Here is a 23,176-nt window from a genome sequence, read left to right on the forward strand (position 1 = left end):
TATATATTGCAAAACAATTATTTTTTTGGGTTGAGTTTGTTCTAGATATTCTCAAAATGACAATAAAAAATGTTAAAGAACATATGAAAGCAATCTCTTAGGGTTTTCTAATTAGGCGCATCAGAAATTACGGAAAATTTCCTACAAAAAACGTTGTATACATTTTTTTCCATACTCAAATCTTAACGCTGTAAACGACATTGAAAAATGTGAAGAGTCTAAAACTTCGGTGCTTTTAACAATAGACGTAAATATGACACATTATGCTTAGAAGTATGTATTAGAAGGCTGCATTTGTCAGTGTGACACTTTGTGCTATACAAAGTAGTATTTGAAAGTACATGGTCTCTGAGTTTCTGTTTGCAACGTGTGTTGGAAATTAAAATTTATATTAACTATGGAGTGTTTTTGTGTCTATTTTTGAGTGTCAACAGTTTAAATTTTAAGTCGCCAAATCAAAAGTGAAACCATTCAACGGAAAATTTTTGAGTAATTTTCGAACATTTTACAAAGTTAGTAAAATACTTGGTCATCAATTCAATGAGGTTCAGTTGCAAGATAATTGTGAAAGTTCTATTGAATATCATTCTTCGTGCTATAATGCTTTGCTTGATTGAAAAAGGGTACCTAAATAAATTATTACTAAAATTGTATAACGTAATTTTTCTCAACTTTCTACAAATGAAATAATAATGTAATTAATATGTCACATGGCAAGAAATAATTTGCTGCCAAAATAAATCGATTAGTTTAAATTTGAAGTTACGATTGCAATTTATTATGAATTATTGTCAAAAGTGACAGTTTTTCTTAAATGGAAATGTATCCATAGACATAAGGGTAGACAGGGAATACAGTGCAAAAAGTCGATAGGTGGTCTATCTATCTCTTTTAACCAAGCGATCCCGCGCATGTGGCAGACAAAGATAGCTAGACCACTCAATCCATAATATAATTTGCCTGATCTACTATAAATGTATTACAGTGAGGTATCTAAATGATGTTGACATAAATCGAAAGATATCGATTGTAATTGATTGCAGGTACTTTTGACATAGAATAATCACCCCTTATTGAAATTTCAAAAATTATTTTTTTAAATTGTCCGACTACAAAATCTACCCCTTATTTTTTTCCGACAATAGTCATTCTTGGTAAGGAATAATTTACTTAATTAAATTTCGTCTTTGTCGGAAAGCTATTTATCACCAGCATTTTTGTCTATATCTTACCTGTTTAGAATGTCCGACTACGAAAACTTCCCATTAATTTTGTCGGACAGAACTTCCAATTGCTTTTTTAAACTTTCATTAAACTCTCATGCAAAAATCAGACTGCTATTCATCACCAACATAATTCCTGTGATGTGACATGTTCTACGTGTCGGACTCGTTAAAATGCCCAACCTTTTTGTCGGACAAACATTTTTTCATATATTATATAACGTTGGCTATTGAATAAACTTAAAAACAACTTGCTATTTTTCACCATCATAAACTTGTCAGGACGACACGTTTATCATGCTCCACCGTTAAAACTTCCCCTGTTTCAGTGTTCCCGTGCATCAATGTTTGTCCGACTAGACACCGTTAAGCTATTAACAAATTTTCAGCTTGCTATTATTCAACTTTTCTTTCTTACGCGGGATCCAGGTCTATAAGTTTTTACAAAAAAGTTATATTATCAAAATTGAGGCTAATAAAAAATGAAATAAACTCCTTACCAGAAAAATCTTTCAATGTTAACTAAAAGTGAGTTATAGGTAATTGAATGTATATTTCTTTCGTCGAGTACCAAAATCCAAGTATTCAAGATTAAATACCGGGAAAATGATGCATTTTATAACATAAACTAATTAAATATTTGTCAAAGTTCATAGAAATATCTATCAAATAAGCCGTCGAAGAAGTTGATAGCATTACAATTTATGCACCAAAAATGTTTCAAAATGTATCTTTTAAAAAATTTTCCAAAAATTATTAATTTTTTTTTGTAAATAACTCCGTTAATTTTTAAGATATCAGGTTCATCTAAAATCTTGTTATAAGTTGATTTCAAGAGCTATTAAAAAACGTCAAAATTAATTAGTCTTTCAAACTTATTACTTTTTAAAAAATTAGTGTTTTAAACCTCTCATTTTTTTAACAATAAAAGGTTAAATGACCCCGGTTACACGGTTCTCGCAGCAAAATTGAAATTTTAAACGTTTCTATCTCGGTTATTTTTTACTCTACGGAAATAGTAAAATGGGTAAATGGGAATAGTATTTGGAACAGAAAAAGCTAAAATTTATTTATATATCATTTTTTACGTATATTGAGTATTTTTGGAGTTATTCTCAAAAGAAAATGAAAAGTACGATAATTTTAAAAATTCTGATTTTTTTAAATTATAACTTTTTTTCAAAAATATGCATTCTAAACCGGTCAAAATTGTTAAAATCATTAACTATGTTAACCTTAAGAAATTCTTGTGAGGATTACTACAAATTTAAATGTTTGTGGAAATGGCGTATGGTTTATTTTTCACTTTTTCCTTAAAAAATCGAAAGGGTTCTCTTATTTTCATCACAACTTGCTTAATTTTGATGCTATTATTTTCTACTGGATCTCAATTGACAGGTATTCTGAAGTACGTTGACAAGTGCTTAACAAGTATATTCTATAAAATGCATCGTTTTCCCGTTATGTAAACTTGAATACTTAGATTTGAGTACTCGTCGAAAAAATTAACATTCAATTACCCGTAACTTACTTTGAAATAACATTAGTTTAGTTCTTTAAGTGGGGAGTATATTAAATTTTTTATTATCTTTAATTTTGGTAATAACAGCTTTTTTACAAAAGCTTATAGTTTTTGGGTAATATGTCAAAAACTGCTTTAAAACATGCATTTTTTTAAGAAAAAATAAAATTTTTGATATTTAATAACTCAAAAAGTATTGATTTATGTTAATAACTTCTGGGATTTCTGGTATTATTTTTAATAGAAAAAAATTTCACCCCCGAGAAGAGGTGGCGTCCACCCCCAGGGTAAAAGCGCAAGTTGGCATCATGTCATCTTTGTTCCTTGAAGTATCTTCTAACGACTCACCAATTTTCATGAAAATCTATAAAGATTCAACGAAATCGGAGGTGAAAACCTTCAGTGACTCCACTAGTACCCAATTTTCCTATTTTTCGGTTAACTTTTTAGTCATATAATCCATTTCCAATCTTCGTCATGGTTTACCATAGTCACTTGATCGTCTGCGAAGAAAATATTTGTTATGTTCTGGTTTGCAAGTTATATTCTCATTCCTGTGCATTTTTTCGCCCAGCTGTTTAATGCTTCTTGAATATAGACTTTGGATACAGCTGGGGACAAAGAATATCCTTGTCTCAAACCTTTTGTGACAGCAATTTAGAATTTTTTTTCTTCATTTCAATGGCGTAATTTGTAATATTCTCATAAAATAATGATTATTTTTTATTGAAAACGAAGCAGAATACCTATATTATTTTTGAAAAACATTAACTAACTTTAATATTGTATTATTTTTGTTTCTATGTCTAAACATTTAAATAAAGTAAGACCCTCTGCTGATAAAGAAAAAAGTTTGCCACTTTGGTAGGATACGCCCGTGAAAAGTTTCTTAGAATCTACAGCCTAAAGCCAATCTTTAATTTTCTCTTTTTCCATTTTGGCTTGTCACATCATTCTCCATTACATTTGTTTCCTTTGTTGCCTTTTGTTCTCGACTTATGGGAAAGCTGTAGGGATCAATCCAATCGAATCCTACATCGTGAAATGAGGTTTTCATTACGTCTCGCTTTAGTTATTCTCCCGATTTTTTTCGATTCACAGTCGTTGCATTCTATTTTCATCCCAATAGTCTAATAATTGATCCTCATCGGTTTTGTAAGATTTGAGATAAGAATAATAATCTAAATAGGTTTTTTTATATACTGTTATGATCTACTTTATTACTTTAATATCACTTAATCTTTATTTGATTACTCCAATTAATTATTTAATCACTTATCCAATTGTCGCAAATCATACAAAAAAATTAATAAAAAATCTCAGGGTGCCTTTTAATAATACAAAAAAATATCTAAATTATCTTATGTTATACTTATCTTCTCTCGTGGTTTCAGTATCTCTTAGTTGGTTCTAATCTGGAATAAATATTAGGAAAAGGAATTAAATAGAACTATAAAATAAGCATACAGAATTTTATTATCAAAATCAATACTCTAAAAATCGATCAAATTTAAAACCTGTGGACACAGCTGTCCGAATGAAATTTTTACCACTTAAATTTATTCTAGTTAAAAAAACAATTTATCGGTTTGTTCCCGATAACTTTGATAAAACAAGCTAAACAAACAAATTTAGGTATTCGCAAAATTACCTATACTTCCTATTTACTTTTCGAAATATTGGAATCTTAATTCATGTGCTTTTACTCAAAATTTTAGTTTCCGAACATAAAAATATCTTTCACATAAATTGACTGACCTTTTGCTTCATTCACTCTGATGTCTTCTCTTGACCCAATACAGCTCTCCCTCGTTGACTATGCTAGGCTACCCATCAAAGCCCTCTCTGTTCTCAAGCTTCAAATCTATCAGCATACCAGCACAAATTCTCCAACAAAACACAAACTCCAAAAATTCTCTTCTCTCCTTCTCACAATAATACAGAATCAAAGAGGTATTTCGTCTCAATTTGATCTGTCTCTCGTTCCACTTTTCAGCTCTATTCTCCACTATCAAAACACCTACTGGTACTTGCTATCTAACTATCCACGAAAACGTTGACTGCTCTTCAGCGATGCCAATCACATAATGAGTTCCTCTTTCCAAAACTCTCTCAACATTCAAAACAAAACTTTCCCCATTCCAAAGTGCCTATCCAATCAGAAACATTTATCTCCCCAGCTTCTTTTTTTATTTGAAAACAAACAGTCGTTCTCTCAAAAATATTCCTACCCAAACTTACGACCTTCCGGAAATTATCTAAATATTCCTATCATTAAACAAACATATTTAAAATTCCAAACTTTTTTAGATTAATTTCCTAAGAACTAATTAATGTGGCTTTGCCTCTTCGTGCATAACAAAACATCGTTATAATCTCCAAATACCCTGAATGGTATATTCATATCACTTTCTTTCCTAATGTGTTCTATTTTTCAGGGAAAAAGCTTACTAACGATAAATCACTTCTTAAAAACTACTTATAATAAATAGTTACAAGTCAATGTACAGGGGGATCAAATTTATGTGCCCCCGTTATATTAAAAAAAATAAAAATTTTATTCTATCTTTGATTGATAGATTGATCCACAATAATACATCCATCGTAAAACAACCACGTGTATTAATAGTTTTTTTAATTAGTTTTCTTTAATTATTTTAGAAATTAAATTACTAAGATATCCTCAAATCTATGAAAATTTTCTTGAACACCTTAAAGTCACCATTTATATAAGATTTGAAGTTAAAAAAGTCTGTCTTGAGATGCATCTTACATTCTTTGAAAAAACTTTAAATGAAATGGCAATATACTCATGATTCATTAGAATCTTTTTTATTAGAAAGATTTCATTTTATAATCAATTTTTTATTCTTTCGTAATTTCAAAAAAAATCAGCAAAAGGTCGTAGTGATATTCCGTTAATATTCCTTAAACACTTTACCACGGAAAGCTATCCAAACTCCTTGATATAAGGCTAAGAAAAGAAAAAGAAACTCTCCTGAAAAATTAAGGAAAATGGAGTTACGAGATTTTCTTGTGTTGACGACGATATAATATAAACTGTAACCTCAATATTCATCAAAAATGTCTACAGTGTTTTACTTGAGATTTTAAAATATTGCAGATAACTAACTCAACTAGGACTTACTGTATTTAACTTATTTTTGGGGGCAAATTTTGAGGTTATTTATCTATTTTTTATTATTCTAATGCCAATTCTAATGTCGACGTTTTTTTATTATTTAAATAAAATATCGTTCATTTGGAAAGTCAAAAAAATTCTGTTTCAACACTTTTCAATAAAATAGTAGAATTTTCTATCGCAGCGACTTTTTGGAGGATCTAAAGCTCATTGTTTGGTAACTTTGGCGTTTTGATCAATGATTCAGTAAAACTATCACGATAATTTTATGAAAACGTCCAAAGTTGAAACCTAATATTATTTTTTTTATTTTGACAGAGCTAAGGGTCATATCAAACTATTTGGTCAAAAGTACGTGTTAAACTGTTTGCTTTTTCTATAAAGTCTAAAAATTTTCATAATTTTTAAAGAGAAAACTATTTATAGTTATATGAGGTAAATTGATAAAAGTTGATTTTTTTACATGATTTATTTATTCACAAATAAATTATTTCTACAAGGAATTATCATACAGCCATTTATACCATGTAGATAGTTTTAAAAAGCTCGAACGAAATATATTTTACTGGCACCATATTATTACCGTAAAAAAGCATACACAGTGAAAAAAAGTAAAAGCCATTTTTGTTTAATATGGTTTCTCAAAAAATATTTCAATTAACTTAGTTTAATTTTTACTAGTTTATTATTTCTTGAGTATTTTCCTCGAGCTTTTTAAAAATATCCAACAGGAGCATGTTTTTAATGAATCAAAGAGGTAGAGTAAGCCACAGGCGCAGCAAGTTTGGCAACAGGGGCACCATATGCTAAGGGTGCGGCGAATTTAGCTACTGGGGCAGCGTGAAGTACAGAAGCGGAGTGAAGTACTGGAGCAGAGTGAAGTACTGGAGCAGAATGAAGTACTGGAGCAGAGTGAAGTACTGGAGCAGAGTGAAGTACTGGAGCAGAGTGAAGTACTGGAGCAGAGTGAAGTACTGGAGCAGCGTGGAGTACCTGCGCGGGTGCAGCATAAGCTACTGGTGCGGCTACCTTAGCGACAGCGGGAGCAGCAACTACGGCTTTAGCTACAAAAGGTTCCTTGCGTACGACAGCGTTGAAACCGTTGATTGGATCAGCAGTGTAGTCGACGGTACGACGGGTGCCATCAGGATCGTTCAATGAGTAGGATCCTGCGAAATAATATATTTTTTAATACATAGATTCTACTTTACAATAGCATTGGCATAAGTTGTAATACAATCTAAGGTATTTAAATACAGGTTGGAACGAGTTTTATTTTGCGGCGAACAGGCAGAAGAATAATTAGAGGCAGACGAAGTAGGGAAAATTTACCGTAGAGAAGAACAGAGGAAATGAACGAAGCCATAAATAGAATCAAAACAGGAAAAGCCTATAGGATGGACGAAACTGCGCCATAAATCTAGAGGAAAATAATAAGGAAAGGCTGAGGACAATTTCCAAAGAAGCTTGAAAGAATCAAAACATACCTGACGAATAGGAAAATAATTTAAATGTATAAATTCATAAATAATGAGCAGAAACTTAATGTGAAAACTACAAAGCCATATGGCTAACTTAAGTTAGCAATAAACTATACATCTGTACTATAAACTGTATCTAGAATAGAGAAAAATTAAGAAAGTACGTTGAATCAAAACTAAAAGTAGAACAGGCACCATTTAGGCAATATACGCAGGCAAATGACAACATGTATATTTACTTAAAGGTAGCTTTTGATTCGCTAAACACGAAAAAATATGAAAATATCTGGAATAACTGGAAGTTCCTAAAATATTAATCAGAATCTTTTAAAGTACATACTAGAGAGTCAGAGGAAAAATTGAAGTAGAAAGCCAAAGATCCAATAAATTCAAAATAAATAAAGTTATAAAACAGGAATATAGTGTAAGTCCATGTTTGTTCGTCACAATAATGGACAGTATTATAAAGAACCTCAAAGTTAAAGAAGAAGGCCTAAATACAATGATTGGATACAGAGTTTACTCTACGCAGATGATATTGTACCTACCGGTAGCAAACAGTAAATCAATAAGAAGATTAAATGTGATGGAATAATATTAGAAAAAATAACAAAACACGAATATCTCGGCAGCATTGTGACGGCTGATGGCAAAATAGATGGGAAAATGTCAAAAATAGGAAATAACTACGCAATTATGATACACAATTAATACAGCAATACTCGGCCACGAGAGAAAAATTCACAATACGATAACACTGCCAATAATAGCATATGCAAGGAAAAACTGGACAATTCATAAAAACATGAATCAAAAATCAATGTAATCACAATTAAACATTTGAGAAAAACTATCTATGTTTTATAGACCTGACAAAGGCTTTCGATCGCATCCAAGTCGAAGACGTCTTACATTTACTCTATAGAAGAAACATACCAATCAATATTATACAAACCATCGAAAACATCCACTTTCATAATCGAATACAGGCAAAGATAAATGGAAAACTAACGCAGGTTATACCAGTACAAAGCGGAGTCAGACAAGGTGACGCATTAAGCCCACTGCTCTTTAATATAATAATGGACGAAATAATAGAAGCAGTAAGTAAAGTTCATGGTTACAGAATGGGCAACAAAGAAATCCAAATATTATGTTATGCAGACGACGCCGCATTAATCGGCCGTATTAATAAATGGATGGGTGACAAAACGGAAACAGGAGTGGAACGAACACAGTAGTAGAATGGCAGAGGATAGGCTAGTACGAATAGCACGAGATAAGTCACCAAATGGACGAAGAATTATTGGCAGACCAAGAAAAAGATGGTGCGATAACTTAAACCATTTAGGAGGCTAATATTGAAGAAGAAACAGGCTTTAAAGCCTACATACAAGAAGGAAGAAGAAGAAGAAGAAGAAGAAGAATAAGAAGAAGAAGAAGAAGAATAAGAAGAAGAGGAAGAAGAAGAAGAAGAAGAAGAAGAAGAAGAAGAAGAATAAGAAGAAGAGAAAAATGCGCGGGAACACAAAATGGTACAACAAAAGAAATGAAGATAGCAGACAAAAACAAAGCAGAAGCATATTACTGACAATATTAAACAGAAGCAAATTTTCTGGTTTGAATATATTTATAGTGTAAAGTCAGGTATAATTTATTATAAGTCAAATATAGGAAGAAGAATAGTTAAGGTAGTAGAAAAGGAGAAGGGGAAGACTCAGAGATAGATTAGATCGAAGAAATAGGAAGCAATAAAGGGACAAGTAGTGAAGAATTAACAACGATGGCCAAAAATAGAGACGCATGAAAAAAATGGGTAAAGGAAAAATAAACCGTATAAAAACAGTTAAAAACTAAATACTCTAGTCTTGTTTTTACATACCTTGTACGATATCTCCGTTTCTGGTTTCACTTTGACTCTTACTGTCTCCGGTCAAGGCATCTTCCACTTGGTATCCGAAAGAGTACTGTGGGTTGGGATCGTATTCCTCAGCAACAACAGCCTTGGCGACTGGAGCAGCAACAGCTACTTTAGCAATAGCAGGAGCCAGTGGAGCGCCGTAAGAAATCGCAGGAGCTGCATAAGATATGGGTGCATGATGGAAGACGGGCGCTGCCAGTGGAGTCGCTAAGGGTGCGCCAATAAGGCCTGCATGGGCGACAGCGAGCAGAGTGGTCAAAACTACGAACTAAAATTGTAATTGTTAGTTTTAAAAGTATACAATAAATGAACAAATCTATAGTTATATATCTATAATTTTCCGTAAAGCGAAAATACCTGCAAGCATAAAAATAGTTATAGAGTGACTTTTGTTCTAAAATGTGGAAAATTAGTATGGTAAGACTGTAAATAACCAATGAACGTAGAAGTAAAGAAATATCGATTTTGAGCAAGGTTTTTAGTACGTTATAAACATCGAGAAACAATAGAAATCGACTGATTTTTGTCTCTATTTTAATACTTAAGGTGATACAGTAGCGATCAACAGGTAGCAAAAACGCGTTCCAAGATTGCGGCTGTAATTTTAAATATTTTTTCGAGATATTTGGCACACGTATTCGTAATATAATAAAGAATGGCAGTAAAGAGACCAATTTGAAAAATATATTAATATGTGAAAATTACTCTGTAAATAAATACAATATTAAAAAAACGAGCCTGTACCGCCATTAAAGAGAACAAAAAAATACACTTTCTTCAAATAAACTTTTTTATCCGATGTCTAGATTTTGTGTCATTTTGGAACTACTAAAATTTTTTATTTTATTAGTAGTTCCAAAATGACACAAAATCTAGGCATCGGATAAAAAATTTATTTGAAGAAAGTGTATTTTTTTTCTTCTTAATGGCGGTACGCAGGCTCGTTTTTTTTTAAATATTGTATTTAATTACAGAGTAATTTCCACATATTAATATATTTTTCAAATTGGGCTCTGTACCGCCATTCTTTATTATATTACGAATACGTGTGCCAAATATCTCGAAAAAATATTCAAAATTACAGCCGCAATCTTGGAACGCGTTTTCGCTACCTGTTGATCGCCACTGTTTCCTCTTAAGACCTTTTTACGTATCATTACAGAAATAATAAAAGAAGTATATGACATTGAACATTAGATTATTATGTAGAATAAAAATGGGGATAACATTAAGAAATAAATTAAAAATGAAAATATTAAATTACAACTTGTTACGAAAACTATCAAATAAAGTGTGAAAGGCAGGAGGAGCACAAAATTTCTATCAAAAAAGGCAACAAAAGAATAAAGGATATAAATAGTAACTTTTTCGAGCTAAATCAACCATAAAGAATTATAGAGATATAAGTTGTTATTATTTGATTAAAAAACATGAAACGAAGTAAAACAAAATTATAAAACCATCTGTTTGTAAACCCCTTACAGAAAAAAAACTTAAAAGAAACAGGATTAAAAAATGTTGTTTGTAATTAATTAATAAATTTGTCTATTCCAGTTGACTGCTCGGTAAAATACCGGACCCATCCACGAGTTTGTTTTACACAGACCGGCAAATTTTGGGTAATGATAAAATTATTAGACGCTAATGAAATTAATTATTTGGAAAATTGGAAAATGAGCGAATAATTTCGTCCCTTTTCGTTTAATTTCGAAAAGGAAATTTGAGGGGAGAAAGTTTTGCGTCAGCGAAATGCCAACGTCTAATGAAACATCTCAGGCCTTTGTCTAACATTTTTTATATGCCTTGATTATAAAGAAGGTTTTTGGACTGCCCATTTGGTAATTTTCAAACAAATACCCTATCATAAAGTCTTTTAGATATGTAAGGTAACGCTATTTAGAATAATTTCATAAAATATTTTTAAAATAAAATCACAAACACAACATAAAGTTTAGAATCAATTATTTTCAATGGGAAATAAGCCACAATTTTACCAAAAAAATTATTTTATTAACGTTTCGACGCCCAAGTTGGGTATTGTTGTTCAAATACAAAATAATACTAAATTAAACAAAATTGGTGTTGCTTAGTAAAAAATTCTTCTAATAATTTATTTAATCTGACTCATTTATATCGGCAATTCAGACAGGTATTATACATTTTAAAGTAGAAGACTTTAAAATGATATTGCCAATATTGATGAGTTGCGGTCCTGGGACGACTTTACTAAAAGATAGTTTATTTGATTACATGAAATCAACCCAACTCAAGAATATCTACCAGAAAAATCATAGCATGTGATCTGTCTTTAAAAAGACAACCAAATGCAACGGTGGCAGTAAAATTCTCGTGATTTACTATGGAGTCTCTAACGCGAGAATTTTACTGCCACCGTTGCATGTGGTTGTCTTTTTAAAGACAGATCAAATGCTATGACTTTTTGTGGCAGATATTCTTGAGTTGGGTTGATTTCATGTAATCAAATGAACTGTCTTTTAGTAAAGTCGTCCCAGGAACTCATCAATATTGGCAATATCATTTTAAAGTCTTCTACTTTAAAATGGATAATAATACATGTGTGAATTGCCGATATAAATTAGTCAGATTAAATAAATTATTAGAAGAATTTTTACTAAGCAACAACATTTTTGTTTAATTTAGTATTATTTTGTATTTCTACAACGACACTCGACTTAGGCGTCGAGACGTTAACAAAATCATTTTTTTTTGGTAAAATTGTGGCTTATTTCCCATTGAAAAAAAAAAGTTATAAAAATGCCACAAGGAAATAGCTTCAAAACAACATAAAGTTTACAAATATAACTAAATAGAAATTGGAGAGTTGAATTGGAGTGGAAAATGAAAAGAACAACAAGGTTTTAGGTCGGGTAGATGCAAGTTCAAGAGAATTTGTTAGAATACAACAAACCAGCAATATATGTTTTGTGTACCTTAAGACAGCATTTGACAGGGTCAAATTAAAGAACGGTATCCGCTTATTATACGTAAGAGACGCACCTCTATAAATAATCACAATAATCTAAAATATCTACCAGAACAACACAATAAAAGTAAAAGCAGAAGAAAAACTAACTGAATTGATTGAACTTGGCAATGGGATAAGACAGGGGGATTCTCTGAGTCCTCTATTATGCAATCTGATCATGGACGAAATTGTAAAAAAGTAAAAACTAAAAAAGTGTACTAAATGAGAGAAAACAAATTAAAATTTTGTGCTATGCAGACGAACTAATCTCTCAATGAAGCTGATTTACAACGTATGCTGCACCAATGTAATATAACCGCCAGAAAATTTAACATGTTAATTTCTCCAAAAAATGTATTCTCCAAAAAATGTACCTATGAAGATATTTTAAGAGGACGTAATACCTTTCACTCATTTTTATATGAAAAAAATCTTATCTTAAATATGTCCTTTTAGGAAGCTCTGATGATGGCACGTTATGTGTTGAAAGTACTTAGCTGATATAAAATATATTTTTTACACACTATCAAAAGTTTTTTGAAAACATACACCTATTTGCCGTTTTGACCTATTTAGAAGTGTGTACAAGTTTTGCAGTCTTTTCCAAGTCTTCTCCAATACTCCAAAAAAGACAAAATTCATGGTTATACAGCAAATCCAATAAGATGTAAATTGGAGCTGGAGGGTCATATATGTAATAGAAAAAGTGATGGCGTTTAAATATCTGGGCATCACACTATCTAGCTATGGTAAGCTCGAAACAGAAGTGGAGGATAAAGTGAATAGAGTAAAGAGAGCCACAGGTTTCATGAATGAAACCATATGGAGAAATAAAAAATTTAAATCAGAATTTAAAAGACAGTCATCAAACATAATAATGACTAATGACATACGGCAGAGAGACACAGCGTAACATAGAGATATTAATGCTTTTAAAAAGCTTGAGAAATAGACTGATAAACGAAGAAATTCGTAGAGTGGAATACATTATCGAACGTATTACATGGCAAAAATTGAGATGAGCCTAATATGCTGCAAGAATGAAAAGCGACAATTTTTTGCCTACAAAAATTTGCTTGTAGTGACATATAACGTCAGATACGCTAAGTAGGGGAAGAAGAAGAAAAATAACGAAGAAAGAAACAGCAACGTTACATTACTTTTTAACTAGAATTCGTTTAAAAATATGATGGAAGTAAAGAAAAATAAGAAAAAATTTTGAAAAACAAAAAAAAGTTAATAATTGAAAAATTTTTGAATGTTTTTGACTGAGCATTAAAAATATCGTACAAAAATCTCCAATATCTAAAATTTATTTTTTTATAGAAAATTATTTAATACCAAGAAAAAAATAATACACAAATAATACAGATCAAGAAGAAAATAATAAAGAAAATTTGCAAAACCACATTATGTACTTTTTAACTAGAAATCATTTAAATATTATGGTTGTAGTATAATAAGAAAAAGCTCAGAAAACATGTTTAAAAATAGTCAGGAAATAATACATAGTAATAAGGTCAAGTAGAAAATAATAAAGACAAAAATAGCAAACCCACATTAGTTTTTAACTGGAAATAATTTTAAAATACGATGATTATCAGGAAAAATAAGAAAAAACCAAGAAATCGTGTTGAAATATAGTCAGAAAATATTATTTAAAAAGTCAAGAAGAAAATAATAAAATAAAAAAAATATCCAACCCACATTACTTTTTAAGTTAAAATCATTTAAAAATATGATGGTACTATTAAGGAAAAACAATAAAAACTAGGATAACATTTTAAAAACAGTCTGGAAGTAATAGTAAAAAAATCAAGAAAAAAATACAGAAAAAAAAACAAAAAAAAATGTTAAAAAATAAAAAATTTGCATTAAAAGACATAAAAATTTTAAAAATTTTGGACTAAGAGTAATAAAAATGTCGTACCTTAAAAGCCATTTTGTTGATGAAACTGTTGAACGAATTCGAATGTGCCCAATGGATCGGCTGTCGACTTTTTATAGTACTTCGATCACGTGTCACTTGCATTTTGGATCAATTTGGTCTTTTCGAATTTCATTCTTGTTTTGGTCGAATTGCAACCAACCACGCCTTGAGGAAAGGTCAGGAATTATTGTGTAGTGTGTGGTCAGTATCAATTGTAGTACGGGTGATTGGTTTGAAATTCAAAAATTCAAGACGTGAAGATCTTAAAAATATTTGGTACATATATGAATGTCTTTATCGATCTATTATTAATATCGAAACTGTTTTTACTTGTACTCACTATTACTGTATTATATTCTTATTTTCTCATTCTAGTAAAATTTACAACCTCTCTTCCTTTCGTAGATATATAGGAAAATATAACTATTTTCAAAGCTATTGTTTCCTTCTTTTTTTGATGCCGTACCGTACGCAGCGTGTAGGCATTCATAATAGTTGAATTCTGCGTAAGGATCTTCTTTTATTTCTCACTTCCGCTCACTACATTCTAGTTCTCCCAATCTTTTTATTCTTCTTTATCTGATCTTTCTATTAAATTTCTGTTTAATAAAAAAATGCTGCATTTTTGTCCTCTTCTTCTTCAGCATTTTCTCGTTATCAATTCGCCGTTTTAATCCTCTACAACTTTCGGTCCTTCTAGCCACCTTCTGACAATGATCGCATTCTCATTCCATTACTCTTTTTGGATATCTATAGCCTGCCATTCTTTGAACATGACCTTACCATTGTAGTGCTCCCTTTTCCAATTATTTTGTTATTGAAAATTATACTTCTATCCGGTTCCATATTTCCTTATTGCTCAAATATGATGAATTTCGCAAAAAATACAGCATTACAGATTACACATCAATTTAACAGCTACGAGATATATCTCTCACAGTAAATTCAAAATTAAAATACCAGACAGAAAGGACTGCAAGAAGGTACCTACTTCACTCATAGCTGAAATATATCAGAGAGTGTAGAAGCAGGTATAGTAGGGACAAAACAAGGAATACATTTCCCTATAAGTCCCTCTAAGGATGTTCCTATTTTTCAGGCGGATATAACGGCAATCCATCACTGCGTGCAAAGAAACAACAAGGTAGAAAATAACGTAGCGTTTATCTTCAAGGGTATCATCAAGTACCTTTAAGATTTCATGGTACCATCTTCAAAGATAACCATGCAGCGCTTAAAGCACTCAATTCTGTAGAAGTCAATTTTGAGCTAGTATTTTGAGCGGCGCAAGATAGACGGGGCTGGAAACAGGAGGAAGAGGCCTATGTTAAGCAATGGACCGTTGAATCTGGATCATGATGATGATGATGAGATTGTACGGGTGCTCCAAATAAACTAGGAGAGCATAGCAAGATTACGGTAGCCAGGGTACTGGGGCACTAGTCATAAGGAAAATGAAAACGTAGGCCATGAAATGGCCAAACTAGGCTAATTAATGCCATTAATTGGACCGGGATCCTTCTACGGCGTTACAAAGGCAGGCGGCTACAAGAACGGCTACAAGAGAGTGGGTAGCTCACAAATCTCTGGAATATTGTAGGAATGTAGCAGGACAAAGACAGTCGAAACAGTTAATTATAGAACATTGGCCCAAATTTATAGCAGACCTAATAACGACAGAAATCAGTCAAAACCATAGTAAAACTGTTAACAATACAGTGTAAATTAAATAGACAGTTTAAGCTGATGGTATTGGCAGATAGTCTATGCAGATTTTGTTACGTAGAGCAAGAAACAGCACAGAGTACATTTGGTTTCAGTGATTGGGAAATCTGAGGTTCTTTGCATATTGACAAAAAAAATCCACCGACAAAGAGCTATGTGGAAGGTTCAGTCACCACGTTATTAAAAAGTTTAAAATGGTCAGGCTGGAGAGTGTAATCTAGAGATAGAGGAATAATACATCTGAAAAGGTCGCAGTGGAATAGGCCGAAGGCTGGCGTATTGAATCTGTTTATCTGTCCATATTTCCTCAGTACTTATTTTGTCCCTTTATTAGTGTTTCCTATGATCCACGCTAAACTGGGGACTGAAGAAAGAACTTGACGTGGAGCAGAAAAATTAAATAGAGTTTTTAAGCCAGCATACATAATAAAACAACTCCAAAATCAAAATTAACAATTTTTTTTTCAAATTGTTCCCCAGTGAATCCACTAGGTTTAACGGTATAACTATAAAGAGTTTCCTTTATTTTTCTCCAGCATCGTCGCATTTTAGCGAATATAGCAATGTAAGGATATAACATATATTTCGATTCAAAGGTAAATTTTACATTTTTGATGAATTTCTGATATTACACCCGTACTGTGTGATGCAACTCACCTTAATTACCCGATTGAAACTGCACCACTCGTCGGATAAAAAGAAGGAAAACACAACTGACAACAACTGCTTAAAATGTGGTCAAGTTCATGCAGTCTCCTTTGTGCGAAATGAAATGTCAACTGGTCCGGTAATTTTCATTAAGATTTATGGAGGGTAATTGTAACCCGTCATTTCCTCGATACGATGCAGTTTTTTATATTGACGGTTGTTGTTTATTTATAGCTATCAAGAATTAATTTGTATTTTGGCTACAAGAAAAAGGTTAATGATACTCGATAAAAAAAGTAATATGGTTATAAAACAGACGTTAGTAATTGCGTATATATTTTATATCCCACAGATAAATTTAGCGTATATCAGAATCGTTTAAAAAAGTTTTAATAACCCTTTCAGCCATAAATTATGACTATGTTACTAAGGTTACAATTTTCTGCATTTGGATGTATATACACTCCCATACAAAAACTTTTCGTATTTTCTGTTCGTTTATGCCTTGCCGTCCCTGCAATACTTAGAGCATATCTACTGATGGATTCACATATAGTTTGTGTCCTGAATTCAAATCTGAAAACGACATTTCGATAAACCATTTTTGAGATAATCGACCTCATTATTATTATCCCGGTTATTTATAGCGTTATTCGACTTCCGGTTCCCAGTTTCCAGCTTCGTTGGTCGTTCCATTCGCCAGAGTGAATATTCCTTTCCGACATTACCTTCTGAATGACGCCTAGCCAGGATTGTTTCGGTCTTCCTCTCTTCCTTCTTTCCCTTGTCGTCCATTTTAGAATCTGTTTTGGCAGCCTGTCGTTGTCCATTCGTTTTACATGACCATACCAGATCAGTTGTTTCCTTTGAATTTCATCTACGATGGTTGACTTGACTCCCACTATATTTCTGATTTGGTCAGTTTGTATTTTTTGGAATATGTATCGTTGCCATGTTTCGCATTCATAGAGCGCTATACTTTTAAAGATGGAGTTAAAGATGAGATGTTTTATTTGATTAGATTGTTCTTTTGACCATAGGATCGGGTTTAGGCATCCAATCACCCTTTTTTCTTTCACCATCCTTTGCTTCATCTTTTTTCGATGCGACCACTCTTGTCGATTATTGTTCCCAAATATTTATATACCTCACAGTCCTTTATTGTGTCATGTTCGTTAACCATTAGATCTTCTACTTCATTCCCGATGCATAAGTATTATGTTTTCTTCCCCAAAAAGGCCACACTCTTCATATGTTAGAAATAACCGTCTCATCATGAATTCTAAATCTTCCTTATCTGCCATTACTACGAATAAGAAATAAATAAACTTCATTAATTTACTAATGTAAATGTTAAATTATTTATTAATGCAATGTTAAATGGTAGATATGCAGTTAAATGATCGAAGATGGTTCGACTTAGCGAAATGCTGTATTCAGAATTGGATTCAGGAGACAAAATTACATACGAATCGATCGGTAGATAGGCTTCAAGTATTGCAGGAGAGGCAACGCATAAACGAACGAACGAATAGTCCTTGAGAATTTAAAAACGAAAACAAAACTTTCGTTGAAAAACGTTCATTCATAACAGTAAAAACAATCCTTTTAAAGTTCTTAAATGATCATGTCACTAGAGAAACAGAATTTTGACATTTGTCAAATAATGATACTGTTTCTTGTTTACTAGCAACAGACCTCTTACAATTTTTTTGCATTTACGATAAGTTTCATGTGTATTCTGATAAATTCAGATCATTGTTCATTAGTGATAGAATCCTGTATCCCGCGTACCAAAAAAAGTTGATTAATAGCAAGCTGAATAATAGCTTAACGGTGTCTAGTCAGACAAACTTTGATGTACCGGAACACTGGAACAGGGGAAGTTTTAACTGTGGAACAGATTAAAAATTTGGAACGTCAGACTACGAAAACGTTCCCTGTATTTTGTCGGACAGAACTTCCAATTGATTTGTTACCAATCAGTTAGTTATATTGCAAATCATTTGAATATTACCAAAAGTACCGTCCATCATTTACTTACGAAGTGTCGTCAGACTGGAGAATATACTGAAAGACCATAATCACGCAAAAAAATATATTCAGAGATTAGAGTGACGAACGTTTTTAAAGGTTAGTTCACTACAGAATCGCTCACAAACATCAAATGTTCTCACTAGTCGTTTGTTAGAAGCTCAAGGAACTCATACTTCTTCACGAACTATAAGAACAGTACTGCATCAAATTGGTTTACATTCTCATAAAGTAGCATGCCGTAAATTACCAGATGCTTATCGAGCTAACAGGGTGAGATTTACTAATGGTCACATAGACCGAACTGTACAGCAAAGGAGTGTTGTAATGTTTTCTGACGAATCCCGTTTTTGCTAACTATCTACAGACGGATGCGAACTTGTATGGAGAAGACGCGGAGAATGATTTACACCCTACTGTGTTTCACGTAGAACCCGTTTGGTGGCGGAGGTTTATGGCATGGCTGATATTTCTTTTTAATAGCAGACAAGACACTTTTCCATAAAATCTACCGATCCTCACCTGTAGAATTTAAAATTAAATAGCGATCTTACATTGTTTATATAATTATATAGCAACAGACGTTTAATCTTTAATCTTTTGCATATTTTGTTTCTTACATATTTTTATAAACAAACTTCTGAAAAGCAGTTTACCATCAAACATGTAGGTACGCGTATATTGTACCCAACTCCTGTATATTTCAGCATCCGTAACTCCAAATCCGTTGTCGTTGCGTATGTCTATACTGCGAGACATTCTAGAAAGGTTGGCAAAAGCAATAGTTTTTTTATATAATGAGGAGCAAACCGATTGCACCAACCTCCACAAAGGTTTATGAGATCACATCTATATAAATAAAAATGAATGTTTGTATGTATGTATGTACCCTATAGACTCACAAACCATGCATTTGATCGTAAAATGACCTTAATCAAAGTTGTTGTGCATGAACCCGGGATGGTTTCTGAAGTGGTACTATCTACCTAAGTGAGAAGGGGGCTTGCCCTCCGAAATTGTTTAAATTTTTTTTAACAAAGTCTTTTTTCTTAATTTTATACGATGTAGAACCAAAATATACATACAATCCTAAATTTTCACTGTTTTATCTTCAACCGTTATTTTTTAATAGCCATTTAAATATTTTACATCTATATATACAAAATTCTCTTTCGCAGCGTTTGTTGCCATACTCCTCCGAAACTACTTGACAAATTTTTATGAAATTTGTCAGTTAGACTCCTTGCTGAATTGGCTATCTAACGGTGTATAAATCGTTATATATTAAAACGGTATATAAAAATTGAACAGTGCGGTCCTTCTCAGAGGCATTTTTCAGTATGTCACAAGGTAACATACTGAAAAAAAAAAATGTCCGTGATAATACACATTTATAATATTTATTATACTCTGACATTTAAGTTAAATGTGACAGTTGTCAGAATCGTAATCAGCCAAATATGAAAAGGGTATTGCAGTTTAACCCTTTAATTTGCAATTTGGTATAAAAACAAATCAATTGTGTTTATTGCATTTATAAAATGGTATTTTCTTTGATTTGTGTAGTCTTATAAATTGTACAGATTATAGTCGTATATATAATTCGTAAATCATTTTTTGTTCGATTATAGCGCCATCTATCAACAATTAGAATAAATGTTATAACAAACTGTGATCACGGACGTACCTTTTTTCTGTCACTTCCAACTTAATGCGTTAGAAAGAAATCGAAAATCTGTGATGCACTGAAAGATGCCTCTGAGAACGAGTATCCATAAGTGGCAAACAACCTCAAATTGGTCATAGAAGATAATATGTAGAGATAATGTTGATAGGTTATTGCGTTTAATAAACAATTATTATGAACCGCAAATTAATATCTGTGATTATATACGTGGAATATTACATAATTTGTCCTATTAAATGTACCTCTCTTATATACCTACAAATTTTGCATTATTGTGAATAAATATTTGGACATATAATTTTCTTTTTTATTCGAGCAATTTGTATTTCGATCAATTTTTATATCGAGCAATTCATTTTCGAGCAGTTGATTTTGAGATATGATCTCTAGCAATTGCGTTCGACCAATTGTTCTAGAATTAAAATTGTGCCACATTATGTAATTATGACACATTATCTAAGGTGCAACGAAGTTCACCGGGTCAGCTAGTTAACAAATAATATTAAATAATCTAGAATAAAGTAAGAAGAAAACTTCGATTCGGAGATAAGATAATAAGAAGAGAAGATATTCCTGTAACGAAGTATTCCTATATGTAAGCTTCTTCTTCTCATCCCTTTCACGCCACGCAGTTTGGTATTCATAACTGTTATTCTTATATTTGAGAAATCTTTAAAAAAACGATTGGATTAAATTTCATCCGAACCATTTTTTGTGCTTTTTAACCAGGACATTCTTCTTTGTTTCATGCTGCTATATTAACTGTAGGATCCATTCCATTTTTCACCACTGGTTATATGTCTTAATTATTAAAGTTTTTTCATTTTGATGTGTTTTATAATATTTTATTAACATTGTTTATTTTGCCCATGACTTCTTCTTTGCCATCGTCGTTCTATCTATCCAAATATTTTTAAAACTCTGAAGTTTGTCCGCATTTCAAAGTCTTTCAATACTTTCAGACGACGTTTATTAATTGTCCATGACTCTACACTCTACACCATACCACAATGCCGGAAAGACACTACCTAATTCGTAAGCTGAATCTCTGCAAGGTAGGATGCATAGGTTGGATGCCTGCAAGGTAGTATTTCCAAAGCGAAAATAGAAACGAAAAATCAAACTTATTTTATTTTTTCTAATAAATCTTTGTTTTATGTTTTTGGTCATTCTTCTTGTTTCCCTTGAATAATCTGCACACTAAACTACTTCATTTATGATTGTCCCAAAATGGTTAATTTTTTTTTCTTTACACGTAGATTTATTTGAAATGCATTTTTTGTAATTACGATAAACTTAGTTTTCTTTATATTTAATTGTTGCTTGTTAAAGGGACTCTTTAATTGTTGCTACAACCTTATCCAAAATTTGACGATCCGAGATTGCTCTGCTACCAGTGTAATCAGGATATAATGCCTGGTTGCACCAACAGATCTTAAGCTATAGCTTAGCTAAGCTCTACTTATAGATAGGGCCTCCTTGAGTACCACTTACGTTGCACCATATTCTTTCCTCATTATCAATTATATCTATTATTATATTATTGTATTCTTATTGTAATATATTATAATTATATTATATTAATTCTTATGATATTCTCGACTTAGGGCCGGTTGTTCTAACGCTAATCAACAATGATCATTATCAAATATTTAATTACTGTCACCAACTGTCAATGTCAACTTTGTTTGGGTTGCTGAAAACATAATTGATTACCATTATGAAATTACTTAATCAATTATGTTAATAACTGTTATGTTAATTGATTAACTAATCTCATAATTTTAATTAATTATGTTTTCAGCAACCCAATAAAAGTTGACATTGACAGTTTTGGTGACAGTAATTAAATATTTGATAGTGATCATTGTTGATTAGCATTCGAACAACCGGCCCTAAAGCTTAAGATCTGTTAGTGCAACCGGGCAACTATCACATAAGAGTACACTATTGATTTTTTGACCAGCCTTTTCATCTAAAAATGCTTTTGTGAATATATTTTAAAAATATTAATTACAAGACTGGTGATAAAGCTCATATGGGCCATTCCACGAGCATACGCCTGTTTTGGATTACTTCTACAACGAATATTTTACTGTGCAACATAAGAAGTACGAAAGTAAATGGCGCTAATAATTATTCCAATAAACAACAATGTAATTTGCAATTTACTTTCGTTCTTCTTATTTTGCACAATAAAATATTCGTTGTCGAAGTAATCCAAAACAGGCGTATGTTCGTGGAATAGGGTATATCTTAGTTTTACTGTTTTAAATTTTTCTAAATGTATTATGACTTCCAGTCTACGGTATAAGTTATTTATTATTCGAATAATTTTTAGTCAATATTTTTATTTTAAACATAGTTAATCAAAAAGAGTTAATAAAGAACTATCAAATATAGTAGATTCGCTAATCTGACACACAACTGTCTAGTGATGTTACACATAAACAGACGTAAATAACATAAACCTTACGCCAATCAAAAATTATTTATTTACACCATTATTATAATGTATTGATAAGAAATGGGAAAATTGTTTATCGTAAAAAATAAAAATATTTTGAAGAAATAAGTTCCACATATTTTATGAGTTTAGTATACACTACCACTTTTTCCAATAATTATTCTTTTTTTAATGAAGTATTAGTTGATTTGGGCAGTTAGTTGAAATATTAGTTGATTATAGTGTGAGGTAGAAATTTTTGTGTTGTATGTTTCCTACTCTGAATCTGTCAAAATGAATCTCGGCTGAGCAAATTTAGTTCACCCTAAAACTAGTAATGATAGCAGGAATTCTTTTAATTCTATACCTGAAGTGCGTAGGAGCAAAATTTCGCGCCAATGTGTTTTAAATGCATTCATTTTTTTCGAATC

At 31.7% G+C, this 23,176-nt stretch overlaps 2 protein-coding genes across 12 annotated transcripts in view; one reads left to right on the forward strand and one right to left on the reverse strand.

The window, feature by feature from the left end:
- The window catches only part of LOC114338023 (disks large 1 tumor suppressor protein), a 1,799,868-nt gene that overhangs the window by 335,843 nt on the left and 1,440,849 nt on the right, over window positions 1-23,176 (forward strand). The window lies entirely within an intron of this gene.
- On the reverse strand, window positions 6,391-14,356 carry LOC126878446 (larval cuticle protein A1A-like). Its single transcript, XM_050644686.1, has 3 exons — window positions 14,206-14,356; window positions 9,251-9,557; window positions 6,391-7,056 (listed from the first exon to the last, which is right to left on the reverse strand). The coding sequence occupies exons 1-3, from the start codon at window positions 14,305-14,307 to the stop codon at window positions 6,629-6,631; spliced, it is 837 nt and encodes a 278-aa protein (XP_050500643.1). The 5' UTR covers window positions 14,308-14,356; the 3' UTR covers window positions 6,391-6,628.

The sequence above is a fragment of the Diabrotica virgifera genome, chromosome 2 (assembly GCF_917563875.1).
Source record: "Diabrotica virgifera virgifera chromosome 2, PGI_DIABVI_V3a".
NCBI lineage: Eukaryota > Metazoa > Arthropoda > Insecta > Coleoptera > Chrysomelidae > Diabrotica > Diabrotica virgifera.